The sequence below is a fragment of the Erinaceus europaeus genome, chromosome 8, assembly GCF_950295315.1.
Source record: "Erinaceus europaeus chromosome 8, mEriEur2.1, whole genome shotgun sequence".
NCBI classification, from domain to species: Eukaryota; Metazoa; Chordata; class Mammalia; order Eulipotyphla; family Erinaceidae; genus Erinaceus; species Erinaceus europaeus.
Window position 1 is genome coordinate 10948412 of NC_080169.1, and position 19727 is coordinate 10968138.

General features: G+C 41.0%; 1 protein-coding gene across 4 annotated transcripts in view; it reads left to right on the forward strand.

The window, feature by feature from the left end:
* Positions 1-19727, forward strand: part of HECW1 (HECT, C2 and WW domain containing E3 ubiquitin protein ligase 1) — a 345650-nt gene that overhangs the window by 269699 nt on the left and 56224 nt on the right. For all 4 annotated transcript variants that reach the window (XM_060195885.1, XM_060195887.1, XM_007535072.3 and 1 more), the window contains 3 exons: positions 2845-2979; positions 14857-14962; positions 16658-16754. In XM_060195885.1, the coding sequence (XP_060051868.1) occupies positions 2845-2979; positions 14857-14962; positions 16658-16754 (338 nt within the window). The remainder of the gene's footprint in view (positions 1-2844; positions 2980-14856; positions 14963-16657; positions 16755-19727) is intronic.

Genomic DNA, 19727 nt, shown 5'->3' on the forward strand with positions numbered 1-19727 from the left:
TTTTTTTTTGAGAACATATCATCATCACTACCATCCAAGTTTTTTTTTTTTTATATATATATATATATATATTTTTTTTTTTTTTTTTTTCCTCCAGGGATATTGCTGGGCTCGGTGCCTGCACCATGAATCCACCGCTCCTGGAGGCCATTTTTCCGCTTTTTGTTGCAGCCTAGTTGCGGTTATTATTGCCATCGTTGATGTTGCTTTGTTGTTGGATAGGACAGAGAGAAATGGAGAGAGGAGGGGAAGACAGAGAGGGGGGGAGAGAAAGATAGACACCTGCAGACCTGCTTCACCGCCTGTGAAGCAACTCCCCTGCAGGTGGGGAGCCGGGGGCTCGAACCGGGATCCTTTCGCCGGTCCCTGCGCTTTGCGCCACGTGCGCTTGACCCACTGCGCCACCGCCCGACCCCCTACCATCCAAGTTTTTAGGTGCATGATTCTTTCTGAATGTGTGTGGGATGCTGCCCTAAGAAATTTTATCACAGGGACCAGACAGTGGCCTGCCTGGTTAAGTGCTCACATTATAGTGCTTAAGACCCAGGTGCAATATCCTGGTCCCCACCTGCAGGGGGAAAGCTTCATGAGTGGTGAATCTGCAGGTGTCTCTGGTGGGCTGCAGGTGTCTCTGTCTCTTTCCCTATCTCCCTCTCTCTCCTCTCAGTTCTCTCCATCTCTATCCAATAATAAATAAAAAATGTAAAAAAAGAAATGTTTTCACAAGCCACAATTGCTGACTCATTTAATATTGAGAGAATTGTTATTTATCTTTGTTAGGGGCAGAAGTGATGCTTTTCTTTTTTTCTTTCTTTAATGGGGGATTAATTGTTTATAGTCGACAGTAAAATACAGTAGTTGGTACATTTCCCAGTTTTCCTCTAGGCCTTCCTCTGCCATCATGCTCCAGGTCCTGAACCCTCCCTCCCACCCCAGAGTCTTTTACTTTGGTGTAATACATGAAATGGTTTTCATCTCCATAATGAAATTTTGTCTTATATGACTTTTAAAGAGAATCCTTGAGCAGTTTTACTGAAAGTGGCATCTAACATTAGAAATTATAAACTTGTGTCACCCAAGAATAATTTCTAAATATGTATAAAATGCCTTTGTGTACTTCCTGTCAGGTTACCTCTAAATGTATCTAAAATGAGCACCAACTGAAGTCATTTAAGGTGGAGATGTTTTCACTAAACATTACAGTCTGCTCAAATGGAGTAAGTGAAAGATTATTCTGTGGTGCAAAGGGTTTTGTTAAAATGAAGAAGTGATTCTCTTTTACAAAAGGTAAATTTAGATTTAAAAATACTTCTGCATACTGGGACATATACAGGAATAAGACATGCCATGAAGATTATGCCCAAGTGCTTACCAGAGCATTATTTTTTAAAAAGAAAAGGAAAAAAAAAAAAACAGATGTACAACAGAAGGTATTAAAATTAAATGTTATTCATCTACCAAACTGAATACCATACACTCATTAAAAAAATCTGTCTTGGGGCCAGGCAGTGGCACACCTGGTTGAGTGAACACATTTCAATGCACAAGGACCTGGGTTCAAGCCCCTAATCCCCACCTGGTGGGGGGAGGGATGCTTCATGAGTGGTGAAGCAGGACTGCAGGTGTCTCTCTGTTTCCCTCTCTATCTCCCCCTCCCTTCTCAATTCAGCTTTGTCTCTATTCCAATAATTAATTGATTGATTGATTAGTTAAAATCTGTGTTAACTGGACTTGGTGTATTGCACCAAAGTAAAAGACTTTGGTTGGAGGAGAGGGTTCAAGTCCTGGAATATGTTGGCAGAGGAGGACCAAGTGGAGGTTGAATTGTTATGTGGAAAACTGAGAAATGTTGCACATGTACAAACTTTTGTATTTTACTGTCAACTGTAAATCATTAATCCCCCAATAAAGGAATTTTAAGAAATCTGTGTTAGCTATATATTCATACATCTGATCTGTGTTTATATGCGTATATAGGAAAAGAAAAATGGAAAATCATCAAAGTATTTGAGTGGCCACCAACATTATATTTAGAATGATTTTGGCTATCATCTTCCTACTTTTTTTGTCCTTTTAAAATTTTTCTTGGTCAGACTGTGCTAATTCTGCAGTGGGAAGAGTTTTTCTTTTGTGGGTTTAGATAGCATACTAGTTATGTAAAGAGACACACACAAAAAAACCTTTATTTGTGCCTGAGGACACACAAAAAACTTTATTTAATGATAAAAGTTTTATAGATAAGTAGATATTAGTATAATTGCTCCATAAAAAGCTGCTTCATTCATTATCAACATCGAGTAAAGTGTTATGATCACTACTCTGGAAGTCCACTATAAAATCCTTGTGCACTGAGTACTAGCTCTTCATTTAACTGCAGAGCAAACAGATACACACACCCCAATCTTTCATCGAGTTTTGAGTTGATTAAAAGGAGGGACAGAAATAGCCTCTCAGGATCTGAGTGGTGGTGCACCCGGTTGAGTGCACATGTTATAATGCGCAAGGACCTGTGTTTGAGGCCCTGCTCCTCACCTGCAAGTATCTATGTTTACCACACTAGTGGTAAAGCATGTCTGCAAGTATCTATCTTTCTCTCTCACTGCCTATCCCCCCACCAACCCTCTATTTCTCTCTGTTCTATCAAATGAAAAAAAATTTTTAATGGCTATAAGAGCTGTAGATTCCTAGTGCTGGCACCAAGCCTCAGCAATAACCTGGTAGCAATAACAAAAACAATAGAGAGAGAAGAAAAACTGAGCCCCTTAGCACTGCCCCCTGTATTTCTAACTCAAGTGGCTCATTCTCACGCAATGTGTTTGTTTTACTGCTCTCTTCTCTCTGCAGTCTTTCTTCGTGGACCACAACAGCCGAGCTACCACTTTCATTGACCCCCGAATCCCTCTTCAGAATGGTCGTCTTCCAAATCATTTAACACATCGGCAGCACCTCCAGAGACTCCGAAGCTACAGTGCAGGAGAGGTAACACCACCCACTCCCCCCTTCACAGGTGTTCAGGCTCGCTGTTTACTTGTGGAAAGAGAACAGTTTTCTTATTTTCTCATGGGGGCATCCAGGGTTCCCTGGCCCTCAGGAGCCTAACCTGTATTTACACTGCTCCGAAGAAGAATCAGTGTTGACTTGAAAGTGAAGCAGCAAATGAGACCAGAGAACCAAAAGTTCGGAAAAAGATAAACTATGAATAGTGGTGGGCTAGGTGTTGGATATCTCTCTCTTTCTCTTTATTATTGGATAGAGACAGGGAAAAATTAAGAGGGGAGGGAGAGATAGAGAGGGAGATAAACAGGCACTCACAGCCGTGCTTCACCACTTGTGAAGCTTTCCCCCTGCAGGTGGGGATCAGGGGCTTGAACCTGGGTCCTTGCACAGTGTAGTGTGCGTGCTTAAGCAGGTGCGCCAACACCATGCCCTGCCCCGTGTCAGATATCTTTGCAAGAACACCAGCACCCAGACATTGTTCCTTAGGGTATTTATATCTATAGGTATGGATCTCTAGGTTACTTGGTGCAATTCCATTGGTATATATAGCAGAGAAAGCGAGCAGGGAGTACAGAAGCAGGTTGCTAGCAGTTGGCTCTTGCTGTTACATATCCAGCTACACCTGTCTTCTCTTTTTTATGATCATTTTTTATTTCTTTATTGAGGGATCAATGTTTTACAGTCAACAGTAAATACAATAGTTTGTATATCCATTTCCCAGTTTTCCACATAACAATACAACCCCCACTCAGTCCTCTGCCATCTTGTTCCAGGACCTGAACTCTCCCCACACCCACCCCAGAGTCTTTTACTTTGGTGCAATACACCAACTCCAGTCCAGGTTCTGCTTAGTGTTTTTCCTTCTGATTTTGGGAAACTTCCCTACTCTTTATACCTCTGGGAGTATAGACCCAAAAAAAATGTTTTTTTTATTTAAGAAAGGAGACAATAACAAAATCATAGGATGGGGGGAGGTACAACTCCACACAATTCTCGCCACCCAATCTCCATATCCCACCCCCTCCCCTGACAGCTTTCCCACTCTCTATCCCTCTGGGAGCATGGACCCAGGGTCATTGTGGGTTGCAGAAGGTGGGAGGTCTGGCTTCTGTAATTGCTTCCCCGCTGAACATGGGCGTTGACTGGTCGATCCATACTCCCAGTCTGCCTCTCTCTTTCCCTAGTAGGGTGAGTCTCTGGGGAAGCGGAGCCCCAGGACGCGTTGGTGGGGTCTTCAGTCCAGGGAAGCCTGACTGGCATCCTGATGGCATCTGGAACCTGGTGGCTGAAAAGAGAGTTAACATACGAAGCCAAACAAATTGTTGAAGAATCATGGACCCAAAGGTTGGAATAGTGGAGATGAAGTGTTGGGGGGTATTCACTGCAAACTCTAGTGTACTACTGCTTTCAGGTATATATTTGCCCTAGTTTATGGATACCTGTGAACATATGCTCTATCTCCTGGAACCTGGTGTATATCTAGGTTTTGGGACTTTGTTAGGAAGTGAACCACCTGGGATGGAATTAGAGTGCAAAAGGTGGGAATTGGAGTGCAAAAGGTGGGAATTCTGGCTTCTGCAATTGCATGTTTGTTTTTCATGTACATTGGCAGGTTGATCCATACTGCTAGCGTGTTTCTATCTTTCCCTAATGGGATAAATCTCTGGAGAGGTGAGATTCCAGGAAAAATTGGTGAGGTTGTCAGCCTAGGCAATTCAGGATAGACTCATAGTAACGTCTGCAACTCTGGCTGAAAGATAGTAAGATATAAGGCAGGACAAATTGTTGAACAAGAACCAAATGGTAGGAACAGAACATGAAATTAGGTATCTTAGGGTGGAGAGGAGCTAGGAAGTCTATTTTAGGTATATTCCTAAGGGTCCATGACTTTAGTAATGAGCTTGATAGCTAACATGCAGGTGGACTAAAAATATTGTCTGGGGGCAATGGTGTCAGAGTTGAGAATAGGACTAGAAAGATGGACTAGGGCAAAGAGTAGCTCCTAAACCTGAAGAAAGTATATAGATGTTATCAACTGTTTACCCTGTTGATTTGACTGAGGGTGTGTGTGTGTGTGTGTGTGTGTGTGTGTGTGTGTGTGTGTGTGTGTGTGTATTCATATACAGAAGCCTGTGTAACCTGAGTCCCTGTTAGTCTGAGTTCACAGTCATTTCAGGACCAGTTTTCCTCAAGTGGCAGAGTAGGTTGACCCAGGCTTCCCTTCAGAGAGTGGGGGAGTCCCTAACATTGCTTCTTCATAGTGAGGGCAGGGTCCTGGGGAGGCCCACAAGAGGGCTAATGATGGTGTTCCTGTGGGAAGTGACCAGTCATAGTGGAGAGAGGGGTCTATTAGAGATTTCATATAATAATATCTATGTTTTAATATAATATGATTTAATGTAATGATATCTATTTAATATAACAATATCTATTTAATATAATAATATCTATATTATATAATGATATCTATGTGGGAATCCAAGGATTCCCTGATTACAGTTCACAATTGTATACAGTATTTCTTCTAAATATTATCAAAAGGTGAAATAATGCTAATGCTGTCAGGAGAGATTAGGAGATACACCTTACTTTCTTTTATGTAGTTAATTGAGTTGATAGAGTGATTGCAGGAATTGGAGTAGGAGGTAGGGGAAGAGGGTGTCTAGGCTGTAGTAGTAGTAAATATTTGATTATAAACTTTATGGTATCTTTGCAAAGAGACTTTCATGCCTGAGGCTCCTAAGTCTCAGGTTCAGTCCCCTACGCCACCATAAACCAGAGTTGAGCAGTACTTGGGTGGAGAAAATAGTGTGTGTGTGTGTGTGTGTGTGTGTGTGTGTGTGTGTGTGTGTGTGTGTGTGTGTGTATGTGTGTGTGTGTTATAAAAACTTGGAGGAGGGAGACTTTACCCAGGACTCATGGATGCTCTGTCCCCATCCTATCATGTTCTCTTCCCCTGGCCTTATATCTTCTTGCAGTACCAAAGGTCATCTTCCACTGTATCATGAAAGTCAGACATCTTTCTTAAGCATTGTGTTCATTGCCTTTGTGAATAGCTGTCACTAAAGCCTATAATTATTTTCCCTTTTCTCAAACCAAAACTTAAAACACAGCTCTTTTCTCCTTTTACCCCCATCAATTCCCGGTAATATTATAAGCAAATCCAGGGGCCTGACAGTTAAGTACTCACATTTACAGTGTGTAAGGACCCAGGTCCAAGCTCCTGGTCCCACCTGAAGGGGGAATGATTCAGAGGTGGTGAATCAGGGCTGCAGGCATATCTCGCTCTCTCTCTCTCTCTCTCTCTTTTCTTCTCTATCTTCTCCTTCCCTCTCAATTTCTCTCTGTCTCTATCCAATAATAAGTAAAATAAATAGAAATATTTTGAAGATATTATTAACAAATTCCTTTTTATGGCTGGATGGACATTTCCCAAGTGCCTATGCCTTCTTTTCGTAGAAGTTACAAGGATTTGAGATTGTGGCAATAAAGCCATTAAAAAGCTTATAAGTAGGGAAAGAGAGAGGCAGACTGGGAGTATGGATTGATGTGTCAACACTCATGTTCAGCAGGGAAGCAATTACACAAGCCAGACTTTCTGCCTTCTGTCTGAGATAATGTCCTTTGGTCCATACTCCAAGAGGGGTAAAGAATAGGTGCACCTGGTTGAGCGCACATGTTACAGTGGCAAGGACCCGGGTTCAAGCCCCCGGTCCCCACCTGCAGGGGGAAGGCTTCACAAGTGGTGGATCAGTGCTGCAGGTGTCTCTCTGTCTCCTATCTCTATCTTCCCCTTTCCTCTCCATTTCTGGCTGTCTCTATCAAATAAATAAAGATTAAAAAGAAATTAAGGGTGTCGGGCGGTAGCGCAGCGGGTTAAGCGCACGTGGCGCAAAGCACAAGGACCGGCATAAGGATCCCATTCGAGCACCGGGCTCCCCTCCTGCAGGGGAGTCGCTTCACAGGCGGTGAAGCAGGTCTACAGGTGTCTATCTTTCTCTCCCCCTCTCTGTCTTCCCCTCCTCTCTCCATTTCTCTCTGTCCTATTCAACAACGACGACATGAAGAACTACAACAATAAAAAAACAAGGGCAACAAAAGGGAATAAATAAAATAAAATAAAATAAATATTTTTAAAAAATTTAAGAATAAAGAATAGTAAAACTAGGAGTCGGGCGGTAGCACAGCGGGTTAAGCACTCGTGACACAAAGGGCAAGGACCGGCATAAGGATCCAGGTTCAAGTCCCCGGCTCCCCACCTACAGGGCAGTTGCTTCACAAGCGGTGAAGCACGTCTGCAGATATCTATCTTTCTCTCCTCCTCTCTGTCTTCTCCTCTCTCCATCTCTCTCTCTGTCCTATCTAACAATGATGACATCAATAACAACAATAGTAGTAACTACAACAACAATAAAAAAAACAAGGCAACAAAGGGAAAATAAATAAATATAAAAAGTAGGAAAGCTAATGGGAGGGGATGGGATATGGAGTTCTGGTGATGGGAATTGTGTGGAGTTGTACCTCTCTTATCCTGTGGTTTTTGTCAGTGTTTCCTTTTTATAAATAAAAATTTTTTTAAAAAAGCTTGTAAGAGCTGGACAACTGTGAAGTTAAAGATGAGGAAAGTGTTATAAGAAGATAACTACATGTATACACACAGATCTTCCCCACAGAGAGTCATTCCAAGCTATGTCACATTGGACATCTTTGAAGTTGAGAAAATAACACCCCACTCCCCACCGACAGCTTCCAGATAGCAAACATAAACTTCAAAAGAAAAGCCCATGGCTGGTGTATCAGCACCAGTTTTAATGAAAGACTACTGTACAACTTTTTTTTTTTCCTTTCACTTCTCTTTAGGGTAATCTTATCTCTATACTCTGAGAGACTTGACAGTTTCCCACCAAGGATAGGCATGGTTTAACATCAGTGTGATAAAATAATTTTTTGCCATCATGGGTACAAGTACATCTGAAGTGCAAAAGACGGGGTAAAGGAAAGTTATCTTCTAAAGTAAAGGCACCTGTCTTTGACCTAGAAAAATTGCCACTCTGGCTAAGTACAATGAAAGAGGATGAACAGCCTCAGAGAGAGCAAAACATAAGCAAGTGTAGAGGTTGAACTGAGAAGGGTCCATAGGAAAATAATGAATGGGGGCAGGTGGTAGTGTGCCAGGTTGAGCGCACATGTTCCAATGCACAAGGACTCAGATTGAAGCCCTCAGTCCCCACCTGTAGGGGGAAAGCTTTGCGAGTGAGTAGTGAAGCAAGGCTGCAGGTGTCTCTCTGTCTCTCTCCCTCTTATCTCTCCATTCTCTCTCAAATTCTGACTGCCTCTATCCAATAATTTAAAGATAATTTTTAGAAATTTTTTTAATAATGAATAGTCAAGTATATCTAGAATAGTAAATTTCTGCTTGGTTTTTGCCGTCATTTACTGGAAAGTTTGAAATGCCACATAGAAGAGTTGGAACTCTTTCATGAACCCACTGAATGTATTTGAGAGGAATAATTTGATGGTTCTGTGTTAAAATGTACTTTGGAGATCATCTCATCCACTGTTTTTCAATGAGGAGAGATTATGAGATTTTTGAGGGGACAGTTCTCTGAATGTGGAATTCTGCTGTACCTTTTTTCCCCATTTCCTGCCCACTAATTTTCAGGGGCACCCACACACCTCCAATCATTATGAAAGTTAAAACAAAACATTCCTTTTCCCAAACACTCCTAGATGGTAATATTGCACCAGTAAAGAGTTACATTGTACAGGAGGCCAGGAGGTCCCAAGTTGAATTCTCAGGCCACCATGGAGAAGCACCTGAGGGAAAGAGGCTTTGAGAGTGGTGTAGTGATGCTGCAGTATCTCTTCCTTTCTCTGTCTCTCTGTCTCTCGCTTTCTCCCTCCCTCTCTCTCTCCCCCCTCCCTCCCTCAGTAAAAAGCTGCTATGAGCAGTAAGAGTTGTGCAGATATAACTTTGATAGCAAAACAAAAATTTATACTTAAAGGTAGAATAAACTGAGGTATCAAGAACTCAAACATTACACAGGGAAGTCTGATTTCAGGTGAAAACCAGTAAGTCTCCTTTTTTTATGCTTTATTTTTATTTTTTATCTTTATTTACTTATTGGATAGAGACAGCCAGAAATCAAGAGGAAAGAGGGTGATAGAGAGGGAGAGAAATAGAGAGACACCTGCAACACTGCTTCACCACTTCCAAAACTTTCCCCCTGCAGGTGGGAACCAGGGGCTCAAAACTGGGTCCTTGTGCGCTGTAACATGTGCACTCAACCAGGTGTGCCACCACCCAGCCCCTTAATGCTTTATTTTTTTTACTAGTGACTAAATATTGATCTATAAGATTGTAAGTCACATAATTGTAATAGGGATGTAATTCCATACAGTTTCTACCACCAGAGCTCCATTTCCCATCCCCTTACTAATTGGAAACTCCCCTGTTCTTTATCTCTCTGGGAGTAGGGGCCAAAATTCTTTTTGTGGAGCAGAAGGTGGAAGGTCTAGCTTCTATAATTGCTTCTCCACTGAACATGGCCGTTGGCAAGTGGATCCATACCCCCAGTCTGTTTCTAGCTTTCTTAGTGGGACAGAGCTCTGGAGAGGTGAGGTTCCAAGACACATTGGTGAGGTTGTCTGCCCAGGGAAGTCAGGATGGAATCACACAGGAGCATCTGCAGCTTGGTGGCTGAAATGCAGTCAAGTAGGAAGCAGGTCAAATTATTTACTAAACAGGAACCATAAAGTAGGAATAGAGCAGATGAAAGTAGGGACCTTAGGGAAGAAGGAAGCTAGGAAGTCTATTTTAGGAATGTTCCTGAGAGCCTATGCCTTAATAATTTTTGCTTGATCTTGACAGCTAACATGGGGGTTAAATTTTATCTGGGAAGATGGTCTCAGAGTTGAGAGTAGAACTAGGAAGCAGTATTAGGGCAGAGAGTTGCTAGAAAACTTGAAAAAGATAAATAAATGCAATTAACTGTTTACCTCAGTAGTCTAACCTGGGGCTCAAACCCATTCATGGTTAGCACGGTAGCCTGTACAGCCTCTGAGTCCCTGCCAGACATCCACAATCTATAGTCAAGCTGGAAACATTCTAGGCTGCGCTTATTTCAGGACTAGTTTTCCTCCAGTGGCAGAGAAGGGTGACCCAGCCTCCCTTCAGAGAATGGGACAGTCCCTACCATTGCTAGTTCATGGTGAGGGTCCTGAAGAACAAAAGAGCATATAGGGGGCTGGCCATCGTGCAGAGGGTTAAGCACACATGGTTAAGTGCAAAGACTGGTGTAAGAATCCTGGTTCAAGCCCCTGGATCCCCACCTGCAGGGGGGTCGTATCACAAGTGGAGAAGCAGGTCTGCAGGTATCTTTCTCTCCCCTTGCCTGTCTTCCCCTCCTCTCTCGATTTCTCTCTATCCTATCCAATAACTAGAATAGCAATAGCAACAATAACAATAACAACAACAACAAGGGCACCAAAATGGGGAAAATGGCCTCCAAGAGCAGTGGATTTGTAGTGCAGGCACCAAGCCCCAGCAATAACCCTGGAGGCAAAAAAAAGGGGGGGAGGGCCTTATAATGATGTTCCTAATGAGTGTGACTAGCAACTAAACCAGTATGTTTCTAAGGAAGAATATAAAGACCAAGAAGAGGGGCCGGGTGGTGGAGCACCTGGTTGAGCACACATGTTACAATGCTCAAGGACCCGGGTTCAAACCCCTAGTCCACACCTTCAGGGGGAAAGCTTTGCAAGTGGTGAAGCAGAGCTGCAGTTGTCTCTCTGTCTCTCTTCCTCACTATCTTCCCCATCCTTCTTTATTTCTCTGTGTCCATTCAATAAATAAATAAAATAATTTTTAAAAAGAATTTAAAAAAGAAGACCAAGAAGAACGTGAGCTGTAGCAAGAAGGGATGTGAGTGAGGACGCCCACGAGGAGCCAAGTCAGGTAAATGGTGATGAGGCGTCAGTTGGGGTAGCAAAGAGAAGAAATTACAAGAGAGAGAGAGAGAGAGAGAGAGAGAGAGAGGAACTGTAGAAAGAAGAGTCAGGGAAGTGGAGAAAGGGTACATAAGTCTGAAGATGGGGAGTCCCAGCAAAGGCTTCTCCACAGAGGAGCTGTGTACCATGGCGCCTTTCTTCCCTTTCTGGGGCCTCGGTATCCTCTTCTATAAATAAGCAAAGAGGACTAGAAGGCCACTGAACTCCTTTCATCTTTGTGCTTCCCAACTCTGAGTCCCACTACCAACGCATGAGCAAGATGAACAGGAGAGCGGGTCGGAGACGATGGTCGATTCATCTTTAGATAAATGGATCAAGAGTATAAAGCAGCAGGCTATCAGTTAACAATGGTAATGAAACAGATGGGAAGACGAGACTCGGGAATAATTGCAACAAATCTTCAGAACCCCCCAGCATTTCTGTGCAATATCACATAGGCAGTGAAGATTTAACTTTAAATGTTTCTTATGGAAAGCTGCACTGTAGGAGAATTGGGATGTTTAAAGATGGTTGATAATTTTTTAATTTTACATCTTCTGTATAGCTCTACAAGGAAGTGTTTTATAACTTGGTTTCATTTTTAAAGTCCAGTACTTGGCAGCCATAGTTTAGATACTATTTGTTTAGTACTGTTTGCTTGCATGTTAACAACAAAAGCTTTTGGAAGACCCACAAATCATGATACTGACTGTTTCTGAGGTATTCTGAATGTCAAAGCAAGTACTATGGCAATACCTGTGTAGACCTGAGATGTCCCAGGCTGATTTCAAGAAGAAAAACTGTAAATACCAGTTCTGCATGCTCTGAAAGTATGAATTTGTGCATTTTCCCAGCCACCTGGGTCACTGATGAGGGCATTTGGTGCCCCAATAATACCTGGCAGCATGGCATACCTGCAGTGCACCTTAAAATATTAAAGCAAGGTTTTTATCTAAAACAGAATAAAACTGTTCAATTAAAAAATTTTTTTTCTTATACCACAACCTTGGGGATCAGTATTTTCTTCTTTTCCTTTATAACCAGATCCTAGCTCGGCCCTGTAATGTGAGCGCTTAACCAGGTGCGCCACCGCCTGGCCCCTCTATCTATCTACATGAAAAAAATCAGTGGTCCAGAACAGTGGAATTACACAGGCACAAAACTGCAGCTCCAGAGAAAAAAAAGTATCATATATTTATAACTCAAGTCTTTTTATACATTATGTTTATTATCTATTTTTTTACTATTATAAAGATGTTGAACAACATATATCTCTTTTGTTTCCTTAAATTAATTCTGAAGTTTTGTTCATGGCCAGTGTTCAGATTACAGAAAAAAAAAAAAGCTAGTATAGCCACAGGCCCTTTGGAATATAACTAAAATATGCCTACTAGCTATCTACAAAACAGAGGAACCCCCAAATCTTCATCTGCATTATTCCAGCCTTTAAGCTTATGATTAATCAACAATTTATTTGGCTTTGTATGTTAACTCTATTTTCAGCCACAAGGTTCCAGATGCTAGCTAGTATGACGCCAACCAGACTTCCCCGGACAGACAACCCCACCCATGTGTCCTGGAGCTCTAATCCCCCAGAACCCCGCCCCACTAGGGAAAGAGAAAGGCAGGCTGGGAGTATGGATCAACCTGCCAACGCCCATGTTGAAGCAATTACAGAAGCCAGAGCTTCCACCTTCTGCATCCCACAATGACGTTAGGTCCATATTCCCAGAGGGTTAAAGAATAGGAAAGCTATCAAGGGAGGGGATGGGATATGGAGTTCTGGTGGTGGGAACTGTGTGGAGTTGTACCCCTCTTATCCTATGGTTTTGTCAGTGTTTCCTTTTTATAAATTAAAAAAAAAAAATCTAGAGGTGAATGTGAATTCATCACTGTGACCTTTCCTCTGAAGGTACCAATCTCATTAGCATCAGTTCTCCAGGTTTTAAAGTAGAGTGCTAGTGAATTAGTAACCCAAACTCATTCTAAAACTTAGTTTTTCTTTTTTTTTTAACTTAAAAGTTTTCAATCACAGCTTAAAAATCATCAGTTTACATTTCTAAATTATAACACAGAAAAGACGCTTGTTTAACAGTCATTGGCAACTATTTTCTGAGCATATCTCTTTTTATGGTCTGGAAACCTAAATGTTTGAAGATTTTCACATTTACAATCATGACTAAAACTATCTTGACATCTGAAGGAAAAGCAATTTTAAAAGCAGACCATCCTGCACACTAGATTTTAGAAGAGCAGTCATAGTATTGATGTATCTGACGAGGTAGAACACTAAGGACCTTTTCATACACACACGACCCAAAAGAAACTTAGTAAGGGGAGTCGAGCGGTAGTGCAGCAGGTTAAGTGCACATGGCACAAAGTGCAAGGACTGGTGTAAGGATCCTGGTTTGAACCCCCGGCTCCCCGCCTGCAGGGGAACCCCTTCACAGGTGGTGAAGCAGGTCTGCAGGTGTCTTTCTCCCCTCCCCCGTCTTCCCCTCCTCTCTCCATTTCTCTCTGTCCTAATAGCAGTGACATCAATAACAACAACAATAATAACTACAACAACAATAAAAAGAAAAGACAATAAGGGCAACAAAAGGGAAAATAAATAAATAAATTTTTAAAAATCTAAAAAAAGGAAAGAAACTCACTAAGTCAAGAAGCATAAAATGCCAGGGAATTCAATGAATCGTGTAGTTTTGGTGAAAAAAAATCCCATTTTAGTTATTTTCAGTAGTTAAGAAAGCAAAAGTTAGTAACATATTTACGGAAGATATGTTAGTCACTTGGCCAGTATCAGCTATCTTTTGGAGTGAGCCACTTTGTACCAATTCAGAGTTGCAAGGATCCTAACTGTACTAAATTCTAACCCAGACATAATTTCCTCCAGTCCTACCTGATAGACTCCTGGCCCCTAGCTGGAGAAACTTGATTCTCTCCCACCCTCTCAGTCTACTGCTCTCATTTGCAGTAGTATCTAGTATCATTTTGGAATCATCTCCTTTAGCGTTGGCAGATGTTTCCCTGATTCAGTGATCCCTACAAACCCTCCTTCTCCCCCTTAATTGTTTACTTCCTTTTCACTCAAAGTTGTCTGAAGCATACTAAGTAGCCAGTCATCTGCTTCAAGGTAGCTGGCCTTCCCTTGGTTTCTGAAGTTTTTTAGTCTGACCTATTTTTGCCAGTGAGCAGGAAATTTTGAAACAGGCAACCTTTTCCACTAAAGCATCCATGTGACCTGAGTTCTCTAGGAATGCTAGAAAAAGAAGTGACCCTCTTCCTGTTTAAAAGCCTCATTCATTTTGGAATAACCCACCTACAATAAGAAACTCTTGCTTGTGTGTGACTGCAGTTATGAGTTCAGTGTATATAGCCAGACCTTCAAGTCTGCTATCAGATCTGTTTGCTTCCCCAGTTCCTGTCTGTAACTTATTACTTAGGTAATCTTCTGTTTCACAGCCTCTGCGAATTCTGTTTTTAGGGGGCAGGGCAGTGGCACACTGGGTTAAGTGCACACATCTCTATGTGCAAAGATCCAGCTCCTCACACATGGCAAATTGGTGTGAGCCACCTCCCAGTTCCAAGACAAATGGCTCTTAATTCATTTATTATATTAATTTGATTAATACATTTGATACAATCACTTCTTCAGTACTATAATATAGCACATCATCCTCTCTAGTTAGCTTTAAAAAAATTTTTTTTTGCTTATTTTCGATCACTCTGAAGATTATAATTTTATTGCCTTTTTTTTTTTAACTTGGCTCTTGTCAGGGACTTTTACTCCCATATTGAAAAATTTGTACCAAAAGACCATCACACACCAGTGATTGGTTTACAATGGTAATAATTTTATTTTGGAATTAGGCCTCAGAAGTCTCTAGAAACAGAGGAGCCTCTTTACTGAGCAGGCCAGGACACAGCCTCCTGGCTGCTATTCGAAGCCAACATCAACACGAGTCATTGCCACTGGGTAAGTATCGTACTGTTTGTGTATCTGAACAGCCAATACTTATTTCACCTTATTTTTCTTATGAATCATTTAATACTGATAAGTCTGTGCTTTCTTTCACCTCTTCGGTGGTCACATCCCCTACCCTTTTTTTGCTCCCAGCCCTTCGCCTTTGGTCCCTTTTCCCCCCATCCTCCTCATCCTCCTCATTTTCTTCTTGGTCTTCCCTTCCCTCTCTTCTCCATTCACTTCATTCCATTCAGTGATGGGTTAGCTGAAACCGAGAGAGCTAGCTTCAACTGAGTGGTTAGCTCTGTTTTTGTAATTGCCGTTTTTAATTTAGACCTCTCTTCCCATGGATTTATACCATCACATTCTTCTTTCCACACCTCAGCTACTGCTTTCAAGAAATGTATGTCACAGGTTGGGGGTAGATAGTATAACAGTTATGCAAAGAGACTCTCATGCCTGAGGCTTCAAAGTCCCAGGTTCAGTTCCCCACCCCAGCATAAACTAGAGCTGAGCAGAAAGAAAGAAAGTAAATCTAAAACATATGTCACTGTATCTTGTACCAAAGGATTCTGGGATGGGGGTGGGGAGGCTTTCAGGTCCTGGTGCACAATGGTAGAGGAGGACCTAGGATGGGGGTCAGAGTGTTTTGCAGAAAACTGAGAAATTTTACACACGTACCAACAACTGTAGAGAGGAGTAAGATGACCTATTCCAAATGGATTTGGCTAATTTTATTGTCTGTCTTCAATCATTGTGGGGGGGAGGGGAGTGGAAATCCATGACCATAGTGAAGTGCTCAGAAAATATATCTTGTGGTCCAGGAGATGGCACAGTGGATAAAGCACTGGACTCTCAAGTGTGAGGTCTTGAATTCAATCCCCAACAGCACATGTACCAGAATGATGTTTGACTCTCTCTTTCTCTTTCTCTCTCTCTTCCTATCTTCTGCATGAATAAATAAATATCTTTTAAAAAATAAAAGATAAATTTTAATTCATTAAAAAATTGTTTGCCACAATAAATACTCCAAAATGACCAAAAGAAGTTAAAAGGGAGTTGAATCCCCTGCCCTAAAGAATGATTTTGTTGGAGGTCAGGCAGTAGCACAGTGGGTTAAACGCCCATGGTACAAAGCACAAGGACCGGTGAAAGGATCCCAGTTCGAGCCCCTGGCTCCCCACCTGCAGGGGAGTCGCTTCACAAGCGGTGAAGCAGGTCTGCAGGTGTCTATCTTTCACTCCCCCACTCTGTCTCCCCTCCTCTCTCCACTTCTCTCTGTCCTATCCAACAGCAGTGACAACAATAATATACGACAACAACAAGGGTAACAACAAGGGCAACAAAATGGGGAAAATGGCCTCCAGGAGCAGTGGATTTGTAGTGCAGGCACCGAGCCCCAGCGATAACCCTGGAGGCAAAAAAAAAAAAAAAAAAAAGTGATTTTGTTCTTTACTTCTTCACATGGGTGTGAGTATGCCTTTTTAAGTTCTTGGAACATTGGAAATGATTGACATATATTTAGTTCATCTTTTGATTGATTTTTTTTTTAATGATGTTATTATGCCGAAACAAACACATGCAAGAGCTAATGCTGCGGTTCCTACTCTGGAAACAAGCCCTGCTCTCTAGCGGCCCTAGTCTAGTCATCAGAGAAGTGATCGCAATGCAGACTCAACTTCAACTTGATGCTTTTATTTATTTCAGCATACAATGACAAGATTGTGGCATTTCTTCGCCAGCCAAACATCTTTGAAATGCTGCAGGAGCGTCAGCCAAGCTTGGCAAGAAACCACACACTCAGGTAGGTAGGGACTCATCGCTCACCCCTACAAATCCAGGTCTCCTCAGCTGGTTTCCTGGGGGGGCATAACAGCTCTGTGGGAAAAGAGAACATTCTTACAGTGTTTTATTTGCTCATTTTAATGAAACCTGAGTACTCAAAATGAAGGATCCAGGGATTTGTACTGTCCTTTGAAGGATGATAATCAGAAATATTGTGAGTTTACATATTATTCATATAATGACAAAATTATTTCCCTTGACTTTGGAGGGAACCAGAAATAACTTTCATTAAATCTTATTTATGTAAATCACCACAAATGAACTAAATTTTAAAATATGATTGCTTAGTGATAAACTGGGAAAGTGATAAACTGGACATTAGATTACCACATTAGTAAGCAAGCAAGCATGTGTGTTAAATGCATATATTTGAATTCTGTTATCCATTCAAAACATTTTCAGATGAATGTCTCTGAAACTCTGTATCACTTTCTTTGGAAAATGATAAAAACTTTAGTTTGCTTCCAGTGATTAAGCTTAAGGCATTAGGGGGGAAAAAAGATAAAAACTGAATGTAACTTCTGAAGTTAAATTTCATTTATTTTCCATTGTGCTATTCAGACATAATCCGTTTTAGTTCACTAGCCAGCATTTCAAAAGTTGGAGATGGAGGGTGGTTAAGCAAATCTGGAAAACACCAGAGTAAGTCAGGCACTGTTTTTCTGATCTGAGAGAGAAGAAGAAAAAGAAAGGACACTCGGGAGTAGTAATAGGCATACGTGTGATTTAGAAAGGAAGTGAAGCTTGGACCATACAAGTGGATTAAAATTTAAAATCAGCAAAAAAAAAAAAAAAAATAGATGATAGATGGATATATAGATAGAGATATAGGTGTAGTTATAAATATAGGCATTTTTCTTTTTTCAAAACTTTACTTGCTAGAACAGAGAGAAATTAAGAGGGGGAAGGTTGATGGGGAGAGAGAGAGAGAGAGAGACTTGAAGCACTGCTTCACCACTTGGGAATCTTTCTCCCTGATGAACCCAGGTCCTTGTGCATGGTAATATGTGCACTTAACCAAGTGCACCACCACCCAGCTCTGTTTTGTTTTTTTTCTTATAGTCATTCTAACAGATGTGAGGTGATAGCTCATTGTGGTTTTGACTTATATTTCTCTAAATAATAAGTGTCAACGAACCTCTTTGCATATACTATTAGTCATTTACATGTCTTGGTCTATTCATATCCTAGGTCCATTTTTTTTTTTAACTGGGTTGGTTGTTTTCCTGTTGAGCTCTATGAGTTATTTATATTTTTTATATCTTAGCCCTTTCTCAAATGTAGGAGTTACAAATTTATTCTCCTATTCAATAGAATATCTTTTCATTTTGATGGTAATTTTATAACTATGCAGACTCTTTTGAGTTTAATGAGGTATTTATTTTGGCTTTTGTTTCTTTCGTTATTGGGATAAAAGCTTAAAAAGCACTGCTAAGGCTATTGTCAAGAAACTTACCACCTCTTTGCTTCTATTCTGAACTTTTTCTCTGTATAAACTAGACCCAACCACCAGTTCATCTCTATCCCTCCCTCTTTCTTCATCTCCACACTTAGCCATTTGTCCACTCACATTAATTCTTCTAGCTCTTACCTCTCTGCCATAGCCTGTGTTTAAGTCATCATTTCTCTCTCTTGGACTTCACAGGGGTTTCTCAGGAGTTACCCACTACTGAGTGGAGGAGATAGCATAATGTTTGTGCCTGTAGCTCCAGAATTCCAGGTTTAATCCCCCACACCACCATAAACCAGAGTTGAGCAATGCTCTGATGTCTCTCTCTCTTTCTCTTCATACTCTTCATATCTATATCATTAAAATAAAACAAATAAAATATATTTTAAAAGAAGGTATCTAATTTCATTTGACTATAACCAGAACTGTCTTCTTATAGAACAGATCGAAACATATCCTATTGCCCTTCAAAAAAAGCTCCCATAGATATCGTTGTATATAAAATAGTCAAGATATCCAAACACATTTCCCATGATTTCTTCAGAATCTTACCTAACCTGCTCTAGATTTTTATTTCTGGTTTCATCCAGCTCTAACAAACAAGCTGTGTCCTCTCTTACCTTTTCCTTCCTGGAATGGGTTCTCTCCTGAGGGTATATCATTCTGTTTTAAAGACTCAGATCAAATGTAAAGACTCAGTAACCCAGGCATAGCTTAGTATTCTTTCGTCTTGTTTTAGTAGCTTCTTCTATCTTTGTACTTCTGAGACATTTTTCGTCATCTCTTTTGCTCTGTCATATATTTATATGTCTCAAAAACTCTGTAAGCTCTATAAAATAAAATAGAACCTATGTCATCCTTGTTCTTTATTTCTTCCTTTCTCTCTCCTCTTCTCTCGTTCTTTCCCCCCAGGCTTATTTCTGGGGCTTGGAACCTGCACAAAGACTTCATCAGTAAAGGTAACCATTCTTTTCTTTCTTTCTCTCTTTCTTTCTCTCCTTCTTTCTTTCTTTCTTTCTAAGAGAGACAAAGTAAAATAAGGAGAAAGGGGATAGAGAAAAGGAAATAGAAAGAGGGACATCTGGTGCACTACTCCACTGCTAGTGAAGTTTCCCCACTGCAGGGTGGTCTGGGGGTTTGAACCTGGTCTTTTGCAAGGTAATGTATTTGCTTTACTGGATACACCACTGCCTGATCCCTTTTCTCCTTATCTTCTACCTACTCTGTCTCTTTAGAACTTGTCTCAATTTTGTTGATAAAAATGCTAGTTAATTTGAGAGTAAATGAAAGCTCTTTCATATAACAGGTGAACATTAACACAACTATCACTTCTATTTATATTCTGCTCTGCTGGGTCACAGAACATAGTGTCATACTCACTCATATTGGCCCCTTATTCATGGGCCACTGTTCAACTCACAATAAATAATAATCTAAAGGTCTTCTTCAAAGGAGTTTTATTGTCTGAATGGTTTCTGATTT